This window comes from Manis javanica, chromosome 6 (assembly GCF_040802235.1).
Source record: "Manis javanica isolate MJ-LG chromosome 6, MJ_LKY, whole genome shotgun sequence".
In the NCBI taxonomy this organism is placed as follows: Eukaryota; Metazoa; Chordata; class Mammalia; order Pholidota; family Manidae; genus Manis; species Manis javanica.
Window position 1 is genome coordinate 26,587,231 of NC_133161.1, and position 26,378 is coordinate 26,613,608.

General features: G+C 37.0%; 1 protein-coding gene across 4 annotated transcripts in view; it reads left to right on the top strand.

Moving 5' to 3' along the window:
* The window catches only part of IQUB (IQ motif and ubiquitin domain containing), a 114,495-nt gene that overhangs the window by 23,864 nt on the left and 64,253 nt on the right, over nucleotides 1-26,378 (top strand). For all 4 annotated transcript variants that reach the window (XM_073238502.1, XM_073238501.1, XM_073238499.1 and 1 more), the window contains exon 7: nucleotides 14,100-14,310. In XM_073238502.1, coding sequence (XP_073094603.1) covers nucleotides 14,100-14,310 — 211 coding nt within the window. The remainder of the gene's footprint in view (nucleotides 1-14,099; nucleotides 14,311-26,378) is intronic.

Sequence of the window (26,378 nt, forward strand, 5' to 3'; positions counted from 1 at the left end):
GTCTTTTGATTGGTGCATTAAGTCCATTTACATTTAGGGTGACTATTGAGAGATATGTACTTATTGCCATTGCAGGCTTTAGATTCATGGTTACCAAAGGTTCAAGGTTAGCTTCTTTAGTATCTTACTGCCTAACTTAGCTCGCTTATTGAGCTGTTATATACACTGTCTGGAGATTCTTTTCTTCTCTCCCTTCTTATTCCTCCTCCTCCATTCTTCATATGTTCTGTGTTTTGTTCTGTGCTCTTTTTAGGGGTGCTCCCATCTAGAGCAGTCCCTGTAGGATGCCCTGTAGAGGTGGTTTGTGGGAAGCAAATTCCCTCAGCTTTTGCTTGTCTGGGAATTGTTTAATCCCGCCATCATATTTAAATGATAGTCGTGCTGGATACAGTATCCTTGGTTCAAGGCCCTTCTGTTTCATTGCATTAAGTATATCATGCCATTCTCTTCTGGCCTGTAGGGTTTCTGTCGAGAAGTCTGATGTTAGCCTGATGGGTTTTCCTTTATAGGTGACCTTTTTCTCTCTAGCTGACTTTAAAACTCTTTCCTTGTCCTTGATCCTTGCCATTTTAATTACTATGTGTCTTGGTGTTGTCCTCCTTGGATCCTTTCTGTTGGGAGTTCTGTGTAATTCCATGGTCTGTTCGATTATTTCCTCCCCCAGTTTGGGGAAGTTTTCAGCAATTATTTCTTCAAAGAGACTTTCTATCCCTTTTCCTCTTTCTTCCTCTTCTGGTATCCCTATAATACGAATATTATTCCTTTTGTATTGGTCACATATTTCTCTTAGTGTTGTTTCATTCCTGGAGATCCTTTTATCTCTCTCTATGTCATCTTCTATATGTTCCTGTTCTCTGGCTTCTATTCCTTCAATGGCCTCTTGCATCTTATCCATTCTGCTTATAAATCCTTCCAGGGATTGTTTCACTTCTGTGATCTCCTTCCTGACATCTGTGATCTCCTTCCGGACTTCATCCCACTGCTCTTGCATTTTTCTCTGCATCTCATCCCACTGCTCTTTCATTTTTCTCTGCATCTCATCCCATTGCTCTTGCATTTTTCTCTGCATCTCTGTCAGCATGTTCATGATTTTTATTTTGAATTCTTTTTCAGGAGGACTAGTTAGGTCTGTCTCCCTCTCAGGTGTTGTCTCTGTGATCTTTGTCTGCCTGTAGTTTTGCCTTTTCATGGTGATAGAGATAGTTTGCAGAGCTGGTACAAGTGACCGCTGGAAGAGCTTCCCTTCTTGTTGGTTTGTGGCCTTTTCCTGGGAGAATAGCGACCTCTAGTGGCTTGTGCTGGGCAGCTGTGTGCAGACAGGGCTTCTGCTTCCTGCCCAGTTGCTTTGGGGTTTATCTCCGCTGTTGCTGTGGGCTTGGCCTGGCTGGGGCTGTTCCTCCAAAATGGTGGAGCCCCGTTGGAGGGGGAGCGGCCGGGAGGCTATTTATCTCCGTAAGGGTCCTCTGTGCTCCCTGTTGCCCAGGGGGTTAGAGTGCCCAGAGATCCCCAGATTCCCTGCCTCTGGTCTAAGTGACCTGTCCTGTCCCTTTGAGACTTCCAAAAAGCACTCTCCAAACCAAAACAACAACAGCAACAATGAGAGAGGGAACAGAAAGAAAGAAAAAAGGAAAAAACATGCGTTTTTTTTTTTTTTTTTTTGTCCTCACGTGCCGGTCCCAGGCACCCGCTCACTGGTCCTGCTGCCCTGTCTCCCTAGCACCAGGGTCCCTGTCCTTTCAAGGCTTCCAAAAAGCACCCACCCACCGGTCCCGCAGGGAAGGAACGCTCGATATTCTTTGTCCTCAGGCACTGGTCCCAGGCACCCGCTCACCAGTCCCGCCGCCCTGCCTCCCTAGCACCGGGGTCCCTGTCCCTTTAAGGCTTCCAAAAAGCACTCGCCAAAAAGAGAGAAAAAAAGGGGAAAAACGCGCAATTTCCTCCGTCCTCAGGTGCCGGTCTCAGGCACCCGCCCACCGGTCCCACAGGGAAAAACGCGCAATATTCTTTGTCCTCAGGCGCCGGTCCCAGGCACCCGCTCACCAGTCCCGCCGCCCTGCCTCCCTAGCACCGGGGTCCCTGTCCCTTTTAGGCTTCCAAAAAGCACTCGCAAAAAAGAGAAAAAAAAAAAGGGGAAAAATGCGTGATTTCCTCTGTCCTCAAGTGCCGGTCTCAGGCACCTGCCCCCCAGTCCCGCAGGGAAAAACGTGGGATATTCTTTGTCCTCATTCGCCAGTCCCAGGCACCCGCTCACCAGTCCCGCCACCCTGCCTCCCTAGCACCGGGGTCCCTGTCCCTTTAAGGCTTCCAAAAAGCGCTCACCAGAAAGAGAAAAAAAAGGGAAAAACACATGATTTCCTCCGTTCTCAGGCGCCGGTCTCATGCACCCGCCCGCCGGTCTCGCAGGGAGAAACGCGGGATATTCTTTGTCCTCAGGCGCTGGTCCCAGGCACCTGCTCACCGGTCCCGCTACCCTGCCTCCCTAGCAACGGGGGCCTGTCCCTTTAAGGCTTCCAAAAAGCACTCGCCAAAAAAAACCCGCACCGGTTTCTTTCCACCCGCCGGGAGCCGGGGGGAGGGGCGCTCGGGTCCCACCCGGCCGGGGCTTGTATCTTACCCCCTTCGCAAGGCGCTGGGTTCTTGCAGGTGTGGATGTGGTCTGGATGTTGTCCTGTGTCCTGTGGTCTCTATTTTAGGAAGATTTTTCTTTGGTATATTTTCATAGCTCTATGTGTTTTTGGGAGGAGATTTCCACTGCTCTACTCACGCCGCCATCCTGGCTCCGCCCCGCTTTGTTTTCTTTTAAAATTATTTTTGGGTAATTTCCTAAGTGGTTGCTCTAAGTATAGTCTAGGGATTACAATATAATTCTCAATTTATAATAAGATACTTCAAATTAATACTAACTGAAACTCAATAAAATACTGAAACCTTGCTCCAACAGAACTCCAATTTCATCCCTTCGCCTTTTTTGCTTTGTTATACAAACTTGTACAGTCGTTGTATGTACTAAATTCTATAATTGCTTTTATAGTTATGTTTTATTCAGTTGTCTTTTAAATATGAGAGTAGAAAAGACAAAAATATATTCGTACAGTTTTTCATATTTACCTACATAATTACCTTTTCTGGTGCTGTTTATTTCATTTGGGTTAAACTTAATATCTAGTGTCCTTTTCTTTCATCTGAAGAACTCCCAACTCACTTTACTATTTCTTGTGTATATTTGTTTGCCTGATGGTCTCTGAGTCTCTTTCACTGACCTTCTTTTTCTTCTCTTCTTCAGAGTGGATAACTTCTATTAATCTATCATTGAATTCATTATTCTTTCTTTTGCCAGTTCAGATCTGCTGTTGAGCCTGTCTAGTTTTCATTTCAGTTTTGTACTGTTAATCCCCAAGTTTCCATTTTGTCCTTTTTAAAAATAATTTCCCTCATTGTATTCTCTATTTGATGAATCATTGTCATCTTACTTTCTTTTAACCCTTAAACATTGTTTCCTTTAGTTCTTTGAACATTTTTATAGTGGGTGGTTTGAAGTTCTTGTTTGTTAAGTCCAACTGCCACCCCTCAGTGGCAGTTTCTATTGACTGTATTTTTTTAAATCCTAAATTGGTCAGACTGTCTCCTTTTTTCCATGTCTCATAATTTTTTGTTGTTGTCAAATGTTGGACATTTAGGTAATATATTGTTGCAACTCTTTATCCTGTTCTTGTTCACTGCAAGGATTGGTATTATAGCTGTTTGTTTTTTAGTGATTTTCATGGATTAATTCATTAGAGCAGTCGTTCTCAATTGGGAGTGATTTTATCCCTCAGAGACATTTGTATCATCTGGACACATTTTTTATTATAATGACTTAGGGGAAGAGTTGCTGCTGTCATCTAGTAGGTAGTATAGGGGGGCTGCCACCAAACACCCTACACTGCATAGCAGTCCCCACTCCCACTGCAACAAAGATATTGTTTATACTTTATATTGACAGATTTATTTTGACATGACAATATTTTTGTGATTGAAGTAAAAATATGTATTTATAAAAAAATATAAAATATTTATTTTGACATATTTATTTTGACATGACAGTATTTTTGTGATTGAAGTAAAAATATGTATTTATAAAAAAATATAAAATATTTATTTTGACATATTTATTTTGACATGACAGTATTTTTGTGATTGAAATAAAATATATTTTAAATATACATGAAATATACTTTAAATATATTTTAAAATGTTAACCTCCTCTTGGATTGTTTTCAGAAATGTGTGCGCATGCACATGCATGTGTGCACACACACACACACACACAAATTCCAAAGTTATATGCAGTCTATAAGCATTTTTATATATGGTTATATAGATAACTTACTGTTACCCTCTTGTGTATTTCCTAAAGGAGCTCAGCAGATGTCTGAACCTGTATAGAAATAGGCCTGTAGGCAACCTGTAGGCACAGCGGATGCTCTTAATTTGAGAAAGTCTGCCCTGCCCATTTGCTATGTGGCCTTTGCAAGGTTTGTCAGACACTGTAGCTGATGTAGGCTTTCCCTGTCTGGTGAAGTAGGCTGGCTGGCCTGATTGCTCCCTGGCAATGCAGTTTGGAAGGCTGGGAGGACTGAGAACAAAGGCTTCCTTCCATGCCTCAGCGTATTTATCACCAGATCACTAGTATAAAAACTACCGCACTTTTCAGTGCCTGTGAGTTCCTCTCTCAAGAGCCCTATGTTTGACCTGAATGTGTGCTGGGGAAACTACCTCCATCAAGAAGCAAATTACAACCCATTCAATAAGACTCTTTAACTTGAAGGAGGGAGAACAACCAGGAAAATTTGCCTGGTTTGTTTTAGGGATGAAATTGAAACAGAACTTTGTAAAAAATTATATTCTCACACATTATTGTATTGGCATATTGCAGTCATTTTCCATATTTGTCAAACACAATTGAGAGCACATTGGTATTAAATTACATATCCTAAATTGTTTAGTGTGTAGCTTCGGGACTGGATTGATGAATGTAAAGAGTACCCATTTAGTTTCTGCCTCGTACCCCAGATTGATCACTTGAGTTGCATCATTTAACATTAGACATTTGAAAGTGGAAAAGAAGTCTACTTACTATGTCTTTTTAAGAAAGTAGTACTGACTAATAATCCCCATTCTCCTGTTTTGTTGGTTATTCTTGGTAGATTCAGTTTTGCTGCTGATGGTCCCCCTGGACTATGACTCAGCTTTGCTGGGTCCCTAGCTCAGGGCATCATTTGAACAGAAGCAGCCCTTGACAGTGATGAGGACAAGGTTTTTAGGCTAGTGTAACACAAGTACAAGTATGTGACAAGAGGAGGAATTTGTGCCACAGTATGTCATGCAATGCTTCTTTCATAGAAAAAGTCTTGCTGTGAGAAAAAAGTTAAACAGCATGTTTGATTTACATTCTGGTGCAGGGTTTTTGAGGATGGTTAGAGTCTGGTTACAAGATAAGCAGTTTGTAGGCCAGCAGTGGGATCATGGACTACATTTTCAGTAGTACTATGAGAATTTTAAACAAATTCTTCCCTACTTTGGTTCTATGCAATGCTGAAGGTTGTAAATCAGGAGGATGTTCATCACTTTTTCATTTATTTTTGAGACTCAGAAGAGAGCATCAAATTAGGAGGGCAAAAATTTGACATAATAATAAAAATACTAATATTCTTCTATTGCAGTCTGAGTGACCAACTCAAAATTGTACAATACATCGTACATTTTATTTTTTAACTTTTTTAAAATTAAAAATATTATTGAGGTATAACTGACATATAACATGTTGGTTTCAGGTGTACAACATAATGAGTCAATATTTGCATACATTGGAAAATGATCACACCACGAAAAATCTAGTTATCATTTGTCATATGCAAAGTTACCTTTTAGGGTTACTCTCTTGGCAACATCTAAATATGCTCTACAGTATTATTTACTATAGTCACCATTACATTACATCCCTATGACTTTATTTTATAGCTCAAAGTTCATACCTCTTGACCCCCTTCTCCCATTTCATCCACTCTCCAACCCACTAATAGTACATGAGAGTCCCCTTTTCTCCACATCCTTACCAACACTTATTTTTTGTCTTTTTGATAATAGCCATTTTAACAGGTGTGTGGTGATATCTCATGGTGGTTTTGATTTGCATTTCCCTGATCATTAGTGATGTTGAGCATCTTTTCATGTGCCTACTGGCCATCTTTGTATGTCTTTGGAAAAATTTTTATTCAGATCCTCTGCCCAATTTTTAATTAGATTATTGCTTTTTGACTGTTGAGTTGTATGGGTTCTTCATATATTTTGGATAGTAACCTCTTATTAGATATATATACTTTGCAAATATTTTCTCCTATTCAGTAGGTTGTCTTTTCATTTTGTTGGTGGTTTCCTTTGCCATGCAGAAGCTTTTTAGCTTCTTGTAGTAGTCCTACTTGTTTATTTTTGCTTTTGTTTCTTTTGTTTTTGGAGTTACATTAACAATTCATCACCAAAACCAGTGTCAGGTTGTTTAATGTCTTTGTTTTCTTCCAGATATTTTATGGTTTCAGGTTTTATGTTTAAGTCTTTAATTTACTTTGAGTTAATTTTTGTAAATTGTGTAAGATACTGGTCTAGTTTCATTCTTTTGCGTGTGGCTGCCCAGTTTTTCCAACATCATTTATTGAAGAGACTATCCTTTCTCCAATATATATTCTTGCCTCTTTTGATGTAAATTAATTGACCATATATATGTGTGTATATTTCTGGGTTCTCTGTTCTGTGCCATTGATCTCTGTGTCTGTTTTTATGTCAGTACCACACCATTTTGATTATTATAGTTTTGTAATATAGTTTGAAATCAGGTAGTGTGATACCTCCAGCTTTTTATTCTTTTTCAATATTGGTTTGGCTATTGGGGTCTTTAGTGGTTCTGTGCAAATTTTAGAATTGTTTATTTCTGTTTGTGTGAAAAATGTCATTGGAATTTGATTGGGATTGCATTGAATCTGTGTATTATTTTGGGTATTATGGACATTTTAACAATATTAATTCTTCCAATCTATGAGCATGGAATATCTTTCCATTTCTTTGTATCTTCTTCAGTTTCTTTCATCAATGACTTACAGTTTCAGTACATAGGTCTTTCATCTCTTTGGTTAAATGTATGCATAGATATTTTATTCTTTTTGATGTACTTGTCAAAGGAATTATTTTCATAATTTCCTGATAGTTTGTTGTTAATTTAGAGAAAAGCAACTGATTTCTATATATTGATTTTGTATCCTGCCACTTTACTGAATTTATTTATTAGTTCTAACCATTTTTTTGGTGAAGTCTTAAGATTTTCTTTCTCTCTCTATATGTATACATAAAATCATGTCATCTGTGAATAGTGACGGTTTTATGTCTTACCAATTTGGGTGCCTCATTTCCTTTTTGTTGTCTGATTGCTCTGGCAAGGACTTCTAATACTATGTTTCATAAAAGTAGGGGAAGAGGGTACCCTTGTCTCAATTCTGATCTAAGAGAAAAACTTCAGTTTTCACTATTGAGTATGATGGTAGCTGTGGGCTTGTCATATATGGTCTTTATTATGTTGAAGTGTGTTCCCTCTATACCCACTTTGTTGAGAGTTTTTATCGTAAGTGGATGTGGAATTTTGTCAAATGCTTTTTCTCCATCTATGGAGGTGATCATATGATTTTTATCCTTTTTGTAATGTGGTGTTCAGATCCTTGCATCCTTGGAATAAATCTGATGTGATCATGTTTTGCAACCCTTTTAATGTGTTGTTGATTATGGCTTGGTAATACTTTGCTGAGGATTTTTGCATCTATGTTCATCAGGGAGATTGCTTTGTAGTTTTCTTTTGGGATATCCTTGTCTGGTTTTGGTATCACAGTAATGCTAGACTCATAAAGTAACTTTGCGAGTGTTTCCTCCTCTTGAATTTTTTGGAGGACTTTGAGAAGGATAGGTATTAAATCTTACTTGAATGTTTGGTAGAATTCACCAGTGATACCATCTTGTTCTGGAGGGATTTTGTTTGTTGTGAGTTTTTTGATTGCTGATTCAATTTCCTCACTAGTAATTGGTCTGTTTAAATTTTCTGCTTGTTCCTAATTTACCCTTAGAAGATTGTATCATCTAGGAATTTGTCCGTTTCTTCTAGGTTATCCAATTGGTTGGCATATAATTGTTTATAGAAGTTTCCTACAATCCTTTGTATTTCTGTGGTATCAGTTGTAATTTCTTCTCCTACATTTCTTACTTTATTTAATTGAAACTTCTCTATTTTTTTCTTGGTCATTTAACTAGTTTGCTAATTTGTTTATCTTTTCAAAGAATCAACTCTTAGTTTCATCAATATTCTCTATTTTTTTATTTTCTCTGATCTTTATTTTTCCTTACTTTACTAATTTTGGGCTTCTTTTTCTAAGTGTAAAGTTAAGTTGTTTTGAGATTTTTTTTGTTTCTTGAAGTTAGCTAGTATTGCTGTAATGTTGTAGGAAATTATACATTCTTAAACCATTTATAAGAGCCCATTCCACCCTGACTTGATCAATGGTACATATTATTTTTCAAAAATTTTTCTTACAAATATTACATATATTGTTATATTTTTCTCCCAACCTATTACTTATATGTTAACTTAGTTTATGATGCCTTTAATTATAGTACATTTAAAAAATATTTTACTTCATGGTTTTTGCATTTAAGTATTGTTGTAGAAAGCTGGATCACCCCACAGTCACAAATACAACTTTTTAAAAATAGTTTGTATTCATGTAGTACTTTGGATTTCTTAATGATATGAAAAAGAGTTATGATTTTATTTTTTTCCAAAGATAATGTCAGTTGCTCAATATAATTGATATCCATGTTCTCTCTACACTAATTTAATATATATTACATTTTCATATATGCATGCATCTGTTTCTGATTTCTCCATTCTCTTATTAATATATATGTATATGTCTCCTCTGTCAGTAATATATTTTTTTAATTACTACTGATTTATAATATATTTTGAGATGGGGCAGTTGGGTTCTGCCTCACTGTTCTTCCCCTTCAAGACAATTTGACTATTAATGCTCATTTTCCATATGAATTTTAGAGTCAGTTTGCAATGTTTTTGAAAAATTGGAGATTCTGATCAGAAGTACATCAGTTGGTTGGGGAAAAATTGACACCTTTAATTTATTAATTAAGTATTGGGATTTCAGTTAAATACAATATATGATGCACATAAATTTTGTCTCTGATTCCTCCTAGCATCATTTTGCTGTGAGTAAAAAAGACTGGAAAGCAATGATTTAATTTCTGGCACAACAGGAAACTCAGAGCTAGTCTGTTGTTCTAGGTTGCTCTAGCCCAATAAACCTAAGACCTTGGAAGACAAACCTATGTAGTCCAACAGAGCCAAGTGTGTTGGTACTGCATTGAAGCACTTTGCATACCAGGAGAGCCATGGACCTAATTTTGTAACTGGTTTCTTCAGTGTCTGTTACTCTAGCCTGAAGAATTTTTACCTTTTCAGTCCAAACTAATCTTCACCAAACAAAGGAAAAGATGGAGTTACAGACTTTTGAGGAAGAGTGAAGTTTCAGTGAAATTTAAATGAAATTCTTGATTGTCTCTGTACAAAACAAGTTTGTGTGAAAATGGGTCAATATCAGGTCTGAACTGAGGTGGATCGGAATCCTGTTCCTTTGGTCACAAAGTTAAGAGAGATGTGGAATATTGTTTCTTTTCTGAAGTTTAGCACATGATTGTAAATCAAGGCTATTTTTTTCTGTCAAAGTAACGTAGACCCTCTAGGCAACAATGGGATGTTTCATTCTTAGTGATCGAATTTCAAACAAACTTGTATGATTTTAGAACAAAATTTCTCAGTAAGTAGGAAAACAGGAGTCACTCAAAAAGGAGAATGTTGTATGACATTTTATAGCTGCAGAGTGTCCTTGGGAAAAATATTGTTTCCTGTTAACTTTGAAGCTAATTTTATTAGTGACTATTATTCCAGCCTGATAGATTTTTATGTCCTCAGTCCAAACTAATTTTTACTTTCTTGCTATACTTTCTTACTTGGATGGTGGCTCTGTGATGACATCAGGAACCTAACGTACTTTTACGTTACTACTCCATTAATCTTATCAGGAGCTTGGTAACATGATGATAAAATGGTTAATCAACCTTTAGCATAATGTCTGCATTCTATGCAGGAGGAAGGGAGAAGTCCAGGGAGTATATCCTGTGAATGCCACCTCCAAGAGTTTTTCCCGAAAGCCCCATCCAGTGCCTTTCACTTATATTTCATTGTCCAGAACTGTGTCACATGACTATCCCTGCTGCAAGTGTGTGATAAATACATTTTTAAAGTTTCAAATTGTTGCTCCTCAATAACATTAAGTATTTTTTAAGTAAGGAAATAGGGAGAATGGATATTAGGTGGGGAAATGGAAGTCTCTTCAACACTTTCCAAAATCAAATAAAAATGATACTAAAGGAATTTTTAAAAGTATAAACATAACAGTAACAATACATAAGAAGAGAGAAGAAGAAATGTCAGTAGATAATTTTTAAGTTGTGAAGCAGATGGAGAAGTGTTAACTTGACCTACTTGAGTAGAAGAAGTGAAAATCTTTCCTACCAAGGGGAATGCCATCAGGCACCAAATCTGTCTGCTCCGTAGGTCCTTCAGAAGTGAATAGGAGGTTCAGGGGGAGGTGCAAGTGGCATGTGAGCTGTAACAGAGGGACTGCTTAAAGGACAGTCTAAGGAGTAAATTTCCATTTAGAAGTTCTTTGATCTTCACTGATTCCTTTCTACTTTTATCATATTTATTTTATTTTTTAGCTTCTTGAATTCAATGCTTAAAATTTATTTGAAACCTTTCTTATTTTAGGCAAGATAATGTGGGACTACTGATATTTTTGTATTCGTTCCCACCATCATTTTGTTTTTTATTTTACTCATATCTTGTTTGCTTATTCTCTTGAGAACCTTTCCTTTGGATTGTTGGTTTGACTAAACTTTTCTTTTTCATTTTTTTCTTTCAGAGTTCAGAAGTAGGTACTTTATTTCTGTATTTCTTGTTGTTACTTATAACATTTTTCAATGTATCTCAGTTTTGCACTCCAAATGCATACTTAACCAGGCACTATACCTTTTCCATGAATAAGTCAGTGACCTTAGTAGACTTTTTTCTTCATTTCCTTCTCGTCCCTCATTCCTCTTATTAATAATCAATATATTATTTATCATATAATTTACTGTATAACTGGGTTATTTTTATATATTTAAATTGATACACTGTATATGATTTAAAAAATAATGTATTTGGCTTAAATTTTTTTTTTCCTCACTTCTTTGTCTTTCCCCTTTAATTTATTGTTTTTGTTGGAATGCATCCTCCATTAATTCTTTCACGGATTATTCATGGGAAGTAAACCATCTAAAACCTATTGAATTAACCTCCCCCTCAGGTTTTAGTTTGAGTGTAGAAGGTTAGATTCAAACTTTTTTTTCAAAACTATTTTCCTTTATAGTTTTGAAGCTGTATTTTATTAAAAGTCTGATATCACTGGGATTTGTTTCCTCTTTCTGGAAGCTTTTAGGATTTTTACTTTATCTGTAGTAATCTTACTGTGATATGCTTGAGACTTAGTGATATAACTCTCTGAGAGCTCATGCTTTAGTTTGGGGAAATGTTCTGTTATATTTTGAGTAATTTCTCTAATTAACTTTCTTTATTCTCTCTGGAATTATATTAGTCATGTTTTGGAATGTCTACATATATCTTCCATGTCTTATTTTCCCTTCATTCTTTCTAATTTTTATGACCTTGTATCCTGCATTCTCTCTTGCCTACGTTTCTTGCTTACTAATTCCTTCTTAGGTTGTGCACATTCTGCACTCAGTTTTCAACAGTCTATTAGTTCTCAGCCAATAAACATTCTTCCCATTGTAGTAAAGCTTTAGCTGGGCACATGGCTTTATCACTGAAGGCCAAATTGCATAACCTATTTTGTATATTGCTGAGGCCAAGTAACTAAGGCCTGGAAAAGGAAGTGTGAGAGGAATTGATGTATGCCACTTCTGGGTATTGTGCTTAAAGCGGCTCAGTTGCAATACTTTTGTTTTTCCCCCCTTTCTCTTGGATGGAAGGTGATGAGAATCGGACCAGCCACCTAGGACACACATGTAGGAAGCCATCTGTTGAATATGGCAGAGCTTCCTACCAGCCCTAAACTGCTTGCCAATCCTTGGATTATGATGTGAGAAGGGAAAAGCTTCTGTGTTGTTTAAATAACTGTGTTTTAGTGTCTTTAGTGAGTTTAAGAAATTTGATAGCACTAAAGCTAAGTACCTTCTACTGATTTTTTATAATTTCAAAAATAAAAATTTTGTCACAGATTTTTGTTGATTCTTATACAATTGATTCAATAGGCTTTCCTTTCTCTGAAAATGTTAACTGTCTCATCTGGTCTTGTTTTTTGTGTTGTTTTGTTTTACTCTGGCAGAATGGTTTTAAGACTTCAGCAGACATCAGAAACACCTGGAGAACTTGTAAATAAATGTGTAGAATCTGTGTCCCACCCAGAGTTTCTGATTTGATAGCTCTGGTGTGGGTCCATTTCTACCAGTTTTCCAGATGCTGCTGATGCTGCTGGTCTGGTTATCATTCTTTGAGAACTGCCGCTCTAGTAGTTTTGTTTCACGCAAATGTAATTTCTTCGTTGTTGAATGAAGAACCTTTTATTTTGTTAGCCTTCTCAAATACTTGGTTATTCTTGGGTGTGTACTCATAGCATTTGAGATTCCTGATGTGTGATGTGCTACAGCATATTTATTTACTACATCCTTACCCCAGTGGTTTGGTTGGTAGGCAAGGCATGAATCTGGGAGAGAGCTAGTTTGCTGGAGAGGGGGCCTCTGTTCATCCTAGGTGTGACCAGTCTTCTGGGACACTAACCCCTCTTGTCTAGAAGCAAGCATTTCTGTTGCTCTTTACCAAAATTGTTTTAGAGGAGTCTGTCTCTTTTTCATTTTTCAAGCAGTATCCTTGTTAGATGCCCTAAGACCCCTTCTACTCAGAGGATCCACCAGTTTTGGCCTTGAAGTAGTCTTACAGACACTTCTTTGTTTTCCAACTTGCTCTCTAGTACAGTAAGCTACAGGTTCCTTCAATTTATTCCACCTGTTTCCTTTCTTGGGCCTCTTCAAAGTTTCTGTTCCTTTGGGAGACTCATTCAGTATGATCCAATGTCTTCATTGATTTTTCCTTGTATAATTTTATATACTTACCAGGGATTAGGATGAGAGAAAAGAATGTGTCAGCATAGTCTGTCTTCAGTCTTGATTTAGCCTCTCTACATTTTACTTTTGTTTATGAGTTTAGTAAATAAAGACATAAACTCTTTCAGCTACATTGCAAGCTTTCTGAGTACCTTATTATGCTGTACCCTCAGACATATTTATATTTTTCACAATTTAATAAGTACTTATTGGCTGAAATCCCTTTTTATATAGTCTGCCTTTTGTGATTTTTACATATAACCTAACTGTTGTGTGTATAGGAAATATAATATTGTTTTAAATGTGAGCCTAAGCTAATGACAGTTAAGATATGAAGTAAAGATAATTAATATTCATAACAAAAGAGTATTTATTGAAGACTTGTGATGTACTAGGCTTGACCTAAGTGCTTTATATGCATACTGTTACTATCATAGATGAGGGTACTACCACACAGAGATGGTAAATAATTTACCCCAAATCAAATAACTAGTGACTAGCAGAGGGAAGATTTAAAGTAAGTTTTATGCCAGTGCCTATATTCTTAAGCATTTACAGACTGCCTCCTGTGAAGGTATATTTGCTTGATTTCAAAGTCAAATAAGTCATGTATTTGCCAAGACTTTTGTGTTATAATATATGTGAGAGTATCTGGCATAGAGCTAAAACTAGACTCTCAGTATTTTTTGTAGTTATTGAATTGGAGTAAAAATAATAATTGTCGCCTTTCATTACTCTATGGTAAAGTTATCGGTATAGACACTTTTTATTTCCTCTTAATTCAACTATAGGTAATAGTGATACAGACTTACTACAGACAATGGCATGCTAAAATTGTAGTAGAGAATTTAAGAAGACAGAAAATGTTAAGGTTGAAGTGGGAAGAACAGGAAGAACAAAGGAAGATAAGAGAAAAAGAAGAATGGATGAAACTGGACTATTACCGAAGGCATAATCCTCAAACAAAAGAAGATTTTGAACTTCTTTATAATGCACTAGAACGTAAGTTTGAAATAGGCTTTGCATAAAACATTAATTTTATAATTTTTCATTAGTAGAAAAAACAGGTTTACTAAAGACAAAGGAAGACATTATTTTGGGAATCTGACCTAGAGAATTCAAAAGGATGAATAATGTCTTACATTTGAAACAAATTAAGGCTGGAATGAAACTGGATATGCATTTACATTAATAATGGGTATATAAAATGTGTATACTGCTCTGTAAATTATGCAGTTTTAGTACCTTACCTCATTTGATCCTTATCCCTATGAGATAAAAAGAGAAAATATTGTCCAGTCTGGTTCTCTGATGATCTTGGAAATTTGTGAACTCAGAGTTGAACTGTCTCAAATCCCTCAATCCAGCTATCTTTCCTCTGATTCTTCTCTTTAGAGGAGGGGCCTGGCAATACTGCTTGTTCTCCTCCGTTAATGATAACATACAAATGTATATACTATGCCATACCTCTTTTATGTCTCTTATTTCTTCCCTGGGATATGTATTAGTCATTGACACAATTAAAAGCTTCAATTACTTGAAAAAGTCAAGCAATCCCTCCTCAGGGCAGTAGATACACTGTTCTTCTTGAAGTAATTTTCCATTGCCTGCCTTCCAATCTCAGCTTTAATGTCACTTTCTGAGAGGCTTTTGTGACTGACAGTACATCTTGAATATCCTATTATTGTCTCATGGTTCTTGCTGCACCTCAAGTCTTCATTTATTTCACCAAAATTTATAATAGTACATCTTTTGTTAACATTCATTTTCACCTCTAGATTGTAAGCTCCCTGAGAAAATAACTCACTTATTTTTTTGATGATCTCTTTTTCTATGCTTAGCATATATGCATGACAATTATGGGTAGACTGAATACATGAATGAATGAAGGAGAAATCAGGATGTAGTAATGCAGGTCTCTTCTAGCTTCTGCTTTCCCAGGAAGTAGCTAAAGCAAAAGAACTTTAAAATTTAAAGACAGTCTCAATTTTTTCTTAGCTGAACAGTGTCTTTTTATCCAAAGAAATGAGTCTTTAACTCCTCTCTGATAATTCATAACTTTAAGCAATTTTTTTTGCTATAACTTTGTTTCTTTATATTTGTTTGTGGATGTTATTTGTTCTGCTACTCAAGTCACCCTTTCTTCTCTAATTAAATACAGTTTTAGATGTCAGATATTGGGTCTATTTAAATAAGTATGTGGTAATAAGCTATTTACTGAAGATGATGCAATTAAAAGCTAGGTCTAAAAAGCCATCCTAATAAATGTATCTCTTTGGTAGCATGCAAAGTCAAGTGGCTTTAAGAATGTAGCAGTGTTTGAGGCACAGGTAGATCTGCTCCCTAGGCTTGTGTGTCTGCTTCCCCTTTCTCCTAACCATTGACCTCTGCAAATACTTTGTTTTACTTTAAATTTCATTTTTACTTCCATTTTGTCTCAGATGAAAACAGAGTTTATATGTAAGTTTTAGTGATTAAATAGCACTGTTAGAAAGGTGTTTGTGAAAGGTCTTATTAACAAGTATAAAACTGAAGTTCTGTGATAGCAGAACTCTATTCAAATAATATTCAAAGCATGTACAGGCATACTTTGTTTCATTGTGCTTTGCTTTATCGCACTTCACAAATACTGGGTTTTTTACAAATTGGAGGTTTGTTGCAACCCTTCATTGAGTGAGTCTGTTTTTTACTAGCATTTGTTTACTTTGTGTCTCTGTGTCATTTTGGTAATTCTAGCAATAGTTCAGACTTTTTCATTATTACTTTATTTATTTTGGTGATCTGTGATCAGTGATCTTTGATGTAATTATTGTAATTGTTTTGGGGTGTGTCTTGCCAATGGGTTTCAGCCCCAGGCAACTTTGCTATGGGTTCAATGTGATCAAAGAAATTGACAGCAAAACATTCTTTGGGGTGAAAGGGTTTATTATCCGGCTTGTTCTCCTGGTGGTAGGTCGAGCACTAGTATCTCTGCCTCTGCCCAGAGCACTGGGCCCAGCTCTCTATATAGCGCAGTAATAGCTTTTGCCTAAAGGTGTGGAAGCAGTAGCCTAGCAACAGGCCAGTTACATCATCAGGTGGTTTAAGTTCAGTGAGGATCCTGGCCATAGGAACCCCAATTCTCCACAGGGTGCCATAAACCTCACCCATATAAGAGTGAACTTAACACATGTGTATGTTCTGAGGCTGTTTCCTTGTCACTCTCCCTCTCCTTGGGCCTCCCTCTTCCCTGAGAAACAACAGTATTGAAATTAGACCAGTTAATAGCTTTGCAGTGCCCTGTAAGTGTTGAAATGAAAAGAAGAGTTCCACATTTATCACTTTAAATCAAAAGCTAGAAATGATTAGACTTAGTGAGGAAGTCATGTTGAAAGCCGAGATAGGCTCAAAGCTACGCCTCTTGTGCCAAACAGCCAAGTTGTGAATGCAAAAGAAAAATTCTTGAAGGAAATTAAAAGTGCTTCTCATGAATGATAAAAAAGCTCAATAGCTTTATTGCTAATACAGAGAAAGTTTTAGAGGTCTGGATAGATCAAACTAGGCACAACATTCCCTTAAGCCAAAGCTTAATCCATAGCAAGACCCTAACTCTGTTTAATTCTGTGAAGGCTGATAGAGGCCGGGAAACTGCAGAAGAAGAGTTTGAAGCAGAGTTTGGTTCATGGGGTTTAAGGAAAGAAGCTGTTTCCCTAATACAAAAACGTACAAGGTGAAGCAGCAAGTGCTGCTGCAGCAGGCGATCCAGATCTAGCTAAGATCATTAATGAAGGTGTCTACACCGAACAGCAGATTTTCCATTTTCTATTAGAAGAAGATGCCATTTAGGACTTTCATAGATATAAAGAGGAGTCAAACCTGGCTTAAACAAGTTTGGAAGGACAGGCTGACTCTCTTGTTAGGGGCTAATGCAGCAGGTGACTTGAAGTTGAAGCCTGTGCTTTTTTACCATTCTGCAAATCCTAGCGCCCTTATGGATATGCTAAATCTGCTCTGCCTATGCTCCCTAAATGGAACTACAAAGCCTAGATGACAGCACATCTGTTTATAACATGGGTTACTGAATATTTTAAACCCACTGTTGAGACGTACTGCTCAGAAAAAGATTCCTTTCAAAATATCGCTACTCATTAACAATGCACCTGGTCGCTCAACCGCTCTAATGGAGATGTTCAGTGAGATGAATGTTGTTTTCATGCCTGCTGTGGATAAAATGAGAGTTCCTGTGGCCAGGATTCTCACCTGGCCCTGGTTGACTAGCTCACTGCACACCTGTGGGCACTACATGGCTGTGGACTCCATATAAAGAGCTCTGCCCAGTGCTCTGGGTGTGACACAGTGGCAGGGCTGCGAGGCTGCAGGAGAGCAGAGCAGAGGCTGGAGTGGTGGCAGCACTGAGGACAGAGGCCCAGAGGATGGCTGTACAGAATGACTGTGCAGAGAGGCCTAGAGGACTGCTGTGTGGGATGGCTGTGCTGGCAGAGAGGCCCAGAGGATGGCTGTGTGGGCAGAGGGGCCCGGAGGCAGAGACGGGCTTGCTGCATGCAGACTTGCTCTGAGTGAACGGGATTTTAGTGACTGACATGCCACCTGGAAATAAAGCTGGGTATAACGCTTTCACCCCAAGAACGTTTTGCTGTCAATTTCTTTGGTCACATTGAATCCATAGCGAACTTGCCTGGGGCTGAAACCCATTGGCAAGACACTGCTAACACAACATTTATTCTGCAGTCCATGGATCAAGGTATCATTTTCAGTTCAAGTCTTGTTATTTAAGAAATGCATTTTGTAAGGCTGTACTTGCCATAGGTAGTGATCTGGACAAAGTAAATTGGAGACCTTCTGAAAAGGATTCACCATAGAAAGATGCCTTTAAGAACAACTGTCAAAATATCAACAGTAACAGGAGTTTGGAGGAAATTGGTTCCATCTCTAATGGATGACTTTGAGGGATTCACTTCACTGAAAGAACTAACTGCAGATGTGGAAATAGCAAGTGTGAATAAAATGAAGGTTCCTATGGCCAGGATTCTCACCTGGCCCTGGTTGGACACACGTGTGGGCAATATGTTGCTACCGACTCTATATAAAGAGCTCCACCCAGTGCTCTCAGCAACATGGTGGCACGGCTGCAAGGCTTCAGGAGAGCAGAGCAGAGGCTGGAGTGGTGGCAGCACTGAGGACAGAGGCCCAGAGGCGGAGACCGGCTTGCTGCATGTAGACTTGCTCTGAGTGAACAGGATTTTAGTGACTCACCTGCCACCTGGAAATAAATTTGGGTATTACCCTTTCACCCCAAAAACGCTCTACTGTCATTTTCTTTGGTCACACCAAATCCATAGTGAACTTAACCCAGACTGAAACCCATTGGCAAGACAGCAAGGTAACTAGAAGTGCAGCCTGAAGATGTGACTGAATTGATGCAATCTAATGATAAACATAATGGATGAGAAGTTGTTTCTTATGGATGAGTGAAGAAAATGTTTCTTGAGATGGAATCAGCTGGTGAAGATGCAAGGTTGTTGAGACGATAATAAAGGATTTAGACAGTTACATAAACATAGTTGATAAAGCAAGCAGAGTTTGAGAGAATTGACTCCACTTTTGAAAGAAGTTCTAGTGAGGGCAAAATGCTATCAAACAGCATCGCCTGCTGCAGAGAAATCACAAAAGGAAGTGTCAACTTCATTGTTGTTTAAAGAAATTACTGCAGCCACCTCGACCTTCAGCAGCCACCACCCTGCTCAGTCAGCAGCCCATCTGCACTGAGACAGGACCCTCCATTAGCAAAAAGATCATGACTGGCTGAAAGCTAAGGTCATGATTAGCAGTTATTAGCAATGAAGTACTTTTGAATTAAGGTATGTACTTTTTTTTTTAGACATAATGCTATTGTACACTTCATAGACTACAGCATAGTATAAATATAACCTTTATAAGTTCTGGGAAACCAAAAAGTTCCTTTGACTCACTTTATTGCAATAGTTGCTTTATTGTGCTGGTCTGGAACTGAATCTGCCATCTCTATGTCAAAGGTTGTACCATTGTTATTTTGTTTGGTTAATAGGCCAGTGTCCAAATAATAGAAAATATGCTGAATGAGGCTCTACTCTTTCTACTTATTAGTGGTATTAATTTGGACAAGTTACTCACTTCTTCTAAGCCTCAATTTCATCTAGAAAAGGACTTAATTTCTGGCACATTCTACTTCAAGGGCTTTGTAAAGTGAAAAATATAAAATACTGCATTTATGAAAGTAATTTTAAAAGTGCAAAGATTTATGCATATGTAAGTTACATATATATGTTATATGGTAAATAATTTTTTTACAGATTTTCTATATTAAAATAGAACATATATGTTTTAAATGTCTATACATGAATTTTATGAAAGAAAATGAAAATGAAATTTCTTACATATAAAATAAATTTCTTAGTTTTTTCCAGCCCTAAAATTCTAAGTTAAAACTCTTAGAATAATAACTTTTAAATTCTATTTTGTTGTAGTTAGAATTTCTGGTTCACAAGCTCAATAATTTATTTTGCACTTTAATGTAATTTCCATTCCATCGTCTCAACTCCAGCCTTTGAAACCGCTGCCCTCTTGTGGCTCATAGTGACAATTGCATCATTTGAATTAAAACTAACAGGAAGTTTTATCATTACCCCCAGATAACTTGTCCCTCAGTAATAAAAGCAAAAGGATAACAATTTAAGAAAACCAATTTAACTATATAAATTAATATCTATCAAGACAATATTATCTCCAGGAAAAACTTTGATTTTTTTAAAGCAATACGTTGAGGGTGATTTTTTTCATTGATCTGAATTGTCACTCTCCTTTCCCGCTCAACATTAGGCGTCACCATCTTCAGAAGCCTCTCTTAACAGCACAGATTGAGCTCAGAGCCTCTTTTTCTTGTCCCGTGGTTCTCTGTGCTCATCACTCTTAACTGTCCACCTTTGTACCTTGGGTGTCTGATAGGACTTTGCTCTTTGTGTCTAGTAAATCTTTGTTGAACTGAATCTTCTAACCCTTTGCTTTGTTTTGACTTTTGTTAATGGTACTTTCTGACTCTAATTATTACCTCTTGATCTCAAGGTACTTTGACTTCTAGTTTGGAAGAGTCCCTGGGCCCAGTCCATTGACATTTCTAGCTCTGGTCCTTGGGTCTGAATCTTCTCTCCATTCAAGCTATTAGTCTGTGATGAGAATTTTTAAAAACAGATGCGTATAAACTGTAAGTTGTGTACAAAATATTGTGTATGGTGCTATTGTTTGGTAATTGCAAGTTTAGATCTCAGAAATTTCATATGTGCAGACTTCAGATAATAGTTATGTCCTTTGATCTTACAGTTGAATTCCCTATAAATTCACCCAAGAAGATAAAGTAGGGAGATAAAATAAATGTATTCTTTTAAATGGGCCAATTCAGTTCCTATCCATTTCTCTTAAAATTGGTGATTATTGACATGATGGGCTGAACTATGTGTTCTCTCCAAATTCATATGCTGAAGTCCCAATGCCCTGTATGTCAAAATGTGACTATATTGAACATGGGACCTTAAAAGAAGTAAATAAAAAAAAGTGAGATCGTATGGGTGGGCCCTGATCCATGACTGGTGTCCTTCTAAGAAGAGGAGATTAGGGCACATCCATGCACAGAGAGAAAATCATGTGAAGACACCAAAGGAAGATGGCTACAAGCACAGGAGAGATGCCCTCAGAAGAAACTAGCCCTGCCCTTAAACCTAATTTTGAACTTGCACCTTCCAGAACTCCAGTAAATTGGAGACCTTCTGAAAAGGATTCACCATAGAAAGATGCCTTTAAGAACAACTGTCAAAATATCAACAGTAACAGGAGTTTGGAGGAAATTGGTTCCATCTCTAATGGATGACTTTGAGGGATTCACTTCACTGAAAGAACTAACTGCAGATGTGGAAATAGCAAGTGTGAATAAAATGAAGGTTCCTATGGCCAGGATTCTCACCTGGCCCTGGTTGGACACACGTGTGGGCAATATGTTGCTACCAACTCTATATAAAGAGCTCCACCCAGTGCTCTTAGCAACATGGTGGCACGGCTGCAAGGCTTCAGGAGAGCAGAGCAGAGGCCCCTCTGTGAGAACATAGATTTCTGTTTTTTTTGAGCCACACAGTCTGTAGTACTTTGTTGTGGCAGCCCTAGAAAACTAGTACGGCATCCCAATTTTTTCTGTTTTTATTATCATCCCTAGGGAACATATATTTTGAAAGGGGGCAGAATCTCTTGTGTTTTCTTCAGTGTTTTCTTGTATAGTTCTGGAAACTGTCAAATCAGATATAAAGTCAGTTTTGTCCAGCTGCTCCTCATTCCTGTGTTTTTCTCTTCCTTATTAGTAGATGGGACATGGTATTTTTCAGATGCTGTGTTCCATCCCTTACTGTAGATTTACAGGGAGAATTTTATTGGAATTAAGGCCCATTATTTTCATGAATAATTAGCTGCATTGGGTTGTTTCCTTTTTAAAAGTTATACTAATAATTTAAGCAAAGTGTAAAATCTGAATATAAGTGTATTGGAAATCACATATGTATATCTCCATATTCATCAGGACCTCAGTACTAATCAAGGAGAGGAGTATATTGCTCTCTGAGGTTGGCAGAATAGCTTAACTAATATTCTACTGGATATATTGAATGTGAAACTAAGAAGTCAAATAGGCTTACTAACATCCCTCAATTTTAATTTGCCTTTTGGGAACATGCATGTAATCCCATGAGATAAAAATTCTATTTCCACAAGCAAACAATTTTTCTCTTATATATTTCCTTTTGGTATATGGATTTTGTGAAATTTTAAGAAGTTCTTTGGTTGGTGAAACTACTCTTAAATGTAAACTCATAAATCATGAATTTCCTGGACTTTCATAACATAATTTAACTCTTAAATTTGCAATTCTTTTGTTGAGCACAATTTAGCTTGTAAATTTACAAATCGTCTTTTTGGACAGACCAAGCTGTAGCATCTGAATAATGTACTCCTAGTAAGGGAGAGAGTCGATTTTTTTTTATAAGGAACACAGCTGTTAAGTCCTGACCTGGTCCGGATGATTTCAAATTTAAATTTGAGAGAAAAAGAAATAGTGTGATAAAAATAGGCATCAAAAGGCAGTGGTTATAGCAGAAGAGGGCCAGAAACAGCACTTATGGCTTTAGATATTTACCTTTCAGTGTTGAGACTGGTGTTAAAATAAACTTGAAATTTTAATTGAAGAAGAAAATCATAATTTATAATTATTTAAAGTATATATAAATATAATATATTCTGAAATGTCTTTGCACGTGGAAGTCCCCATGTCTGGAATATAATAACGTAAGAATACATTTTCCTTGATTGAATCATATCAAATAGAAGATAAGAAAATGTAATTTTATATCAAGGAGAGATCTATCCTAAGGAAGCCTTTAAATCTAATGGTAAAAAATGTCAAGTTTTTGGGTAAAAATAAATGGAAATAGAAGAAGAAATGCTGTCCTTGTGGGGTGATTTTATAGTCTATCCAACTAGGGAGAGGCAAGAAGACATGTTAGTTCCTTCACTTCAAGAAGAAGTGGGGGGTAAGGTGGGGGAGTTTTCAGTGTAGCATACATAGAAAGAAAGTTAAGGCAAAGTCTAGTTACACCTTGGAACTACAGTTCCTGTGTTTTATCAGCAGAGAAAAGAGTGAGATATATGTAAGGAAAGGCTGGTGTAGTGAGGCCAGAGCATTCAGCATATTCTGATGTACTCTGGGGGGAGGGTATCTTGAATCAAGTGAAAGCCATGTAAACCTGCATGGATGGAAAACAGGCCCGCTGCCTATGGAAAGGACTCTACAAGCATGCTGCTCATGGAAGTGCAAGAAGATACTCTGCCCATTCAAAACCAAGATTACTGCAAGCACAATAAACAAAGATGGTTACAAAAAGTGGCACAAAAGTATTTTCAGGAATCCAAACATCAGGAATGAACTGAAGCTTATAATAAATGTCAAAGACAACAGTTGGCTTTTTGGAATATTTTTTCCAAATAAAGAACAGTAGGCTGTTCTTTCAACCTTTGTTTTGTTTCCAAGTTCTGTGATGAACATACAACAAACATGGCTTAAGGAGTTCAGGTTCCCAGTATAGATGTACATACCAGGGTATCAAAACCACTCTCAGTTATCTGGAAATAATCACGGGGAAGAGGAGAATGCCCAGCAGACATACTTGCCAGGAAAGGCCTGTGATTGTCGAAAACATTACAGCTTTTTATAAATCTTCCCCTGACCTGCATACACACTTTTCACAGGTACCTGATTTGAATTAGAGGCTTATTTATGCAAAATTCAGTCAACTTTATTGCAATTTTTGTTGCATCCTATGCGTTTTGATGTGTAGTGCTTTTCTTTCCTTTGACAGTCAGACTTTTTACTTCTTGTTTGATTAAAATGTTATTTTTGATAGTATTTCTTACATTTCTAAGCAGTTGGGACTATTTCTTTTTAAGCTTAAGTTTTTCTAGCTTAATTGTACTGTGTCAAAAAATGCAGTTTTTGACAGTTCTGATTTGGGCAATTTGTTTTCTTTCATTCCTACTCCTCCTGGAACTTATATAAATTTATATAAATATTCATAGGGCTTTGAAAATAAGGTGTATTTTCAGCCTTTGATGTTCAGAATTTGATGTGTATTAATTGAATTTGTTAATCATATTCAAATATTTTTATGCTTTGAATACTTCTTGACTGGCATAGACAAACTCATTTGTGTTTTATTTATGTTTATATATAATAGAAAATATCCTCACCTTTATAGCTGATAGAAGTTTTGCTTTATACAGTTTGGTGGGATGTGATTTTGTTTATAAGCATTCATGAGAGTCATAGCTTTCATCACAATTGTATTCTACCTCAATAACTGAATTTTGAGTGCTTTCCCCTTTATTTTCAACATGTTAATTACTGCTCCTGCTTTCTTTTTTGTTCATGTTTTTCAATATTTTGTGTTTAACCTTTAACCTTCGGTGTCACATTGTTTTAAGTGCCTCCCGGAAACACCATATAAGTGGATTTTTAATAAATTATTCTATTGTATTTTCAGTAAAAAAATTAGCCATTTCATATTTTTAAATATACTGTTTGAATTTGCTTCTGTCATTTTGCTTTATTCTTTCTGTTTCAAATTTTTTTGTCTTTTTCTGCATAAAAAGTTATGATTATTTTCTGCAATGATTTGAAATATAGGCATTCTTTTATTCCTCCTTAATGTTTTTCAAAGCTTTCTTAAAACATTGTAAGCTACCAAATGGGTTCATAGTGTACCCTTTTCTTGAGCTCTGAGTCATTGAATTAAGGTTTACTACTTTCTTCTGCTACAGCATCCACTTTCTGAGATGAGACCAATCGTTTGGGGGGTAATATTTGTATCTCCTTGAGTGTCTTCTGGTATATCTGCTCTACATCTTAAAGAAATCCCCTAAGTTTTCTACTATATGGAGCCCGCCCCTCTGTGATTTCTAGTACTGATTTGGGTCTCTCCTTCTCCTCCATTTCATGTTCCTTGTATCATTTCAACAGGAATTTAGAAGAAGGGTGCTAGCAGCCTGTATATAAACCTCCATCTTGTCAGGAATTTGGTATGCCATTTTTTTAAATCGGCACTGTGATAAACCAGAGGAGCTTTGCCTGAATGGGACATGAATTGTGTCAAATAATGTGCAATTTAAGGAAGGGTAGTGTTAATATGTTTGGAATAGAGAAAACTTGAATAGTTGATAGTCACACTCTTTACTTCTTGTTTGATTAAAATGTTATTTTTGATAGTGCAATGTGACAGCTACCTTTGGATCCCCAAAAGGATGCCATGCAGTCCAAAGAACAGACTGATAATGTTAGCCTCACAGGCTAGTACTAGGACCAGTGTGGTCATATTAAACCTATCCTAGCTGCCGAGAGGAGGATACTGTCTTAAATTGGGGAAAGGTGTGAATTTCTAAGTTTGTTTCCAACACTATGATTTTTTTAGTATAAATAAATTTGACATTTTTGAAATGTGGAATATAAACACAGTTTCCTTCCCCAAATTTGGCACATAGAGGAATGGAATGGAATCCTTGTTAAAATATACATAAGCCCAGAAATTTTGAGTTATTTAAGTTTGGGGAAGAACCTAATAACTCATATATTCTGATGTGGGTTAATTTTGAGAATATGGTGTTACTCTTTAGGTAAAATGACTTTATTAAAATACTATTCTTTGGCATTTTATGATTGATTCTAGGATGTATTTCATGTGTAGTAACCAATGCTTTAAAATATTACAAATATTATTTTAACTTAATTGGTTGAGTAAAGAGTAAATTCAATTACTTTATAACACTTGCTGCTATAATTCTTTAAAGAAATGAGAAATGGTACCTAAGTGCTAGTGATGAAGAAACAAGAAAACAATTGAAGTCAACATTTCTACATATAAGCGCCAGTTCAGGTCCTGGGAAGTAGACATCAAGCTGGAGTTTAAAGTGAAAGATCAAGAAAGGGGAGAGAGATCAGGGAAAGGCAGGGAAAGCCTTTAGATTGAGAGGTGTTTTGACACCTGTGAATGTCGGAAGAGGGAAGGAATGAGGATGAGGGGTGGAAAGCCTCCACCAGATACAGCAGGAGGCAGTCTGAGCCAGCCCTGTGGTCAGCTCTGATACAACGACTGACCACAGAAGAGATCACCGTTGGGCAGGCACGGTTAGGCCCTGATTCCCCATAGTTCCCCGTCATAGTCTGCTCTAACGAGGTGGCAGATCCAGAGTGCTCTAGCTGGAACCCTCAGATACCTGTCCTCCCAGCAGATGCTCTCTTGGAGGGAGATTTGTGGCTGCCACAAACCCAAGCCATGTTTATTCAGTACTGAGGAGTGTGCATGCTTATTTGAAAGCATAATTTGATACTATCTTTACTGATTTCTTTGGCTTCTGTTTGTTTGACTTTTACTGCTTTAAGTTGCTTGACTTCTATTTGATATTTTTTTCATATTTCAGATGTACAACATGAATCTATTCATGTCTAATTTTAC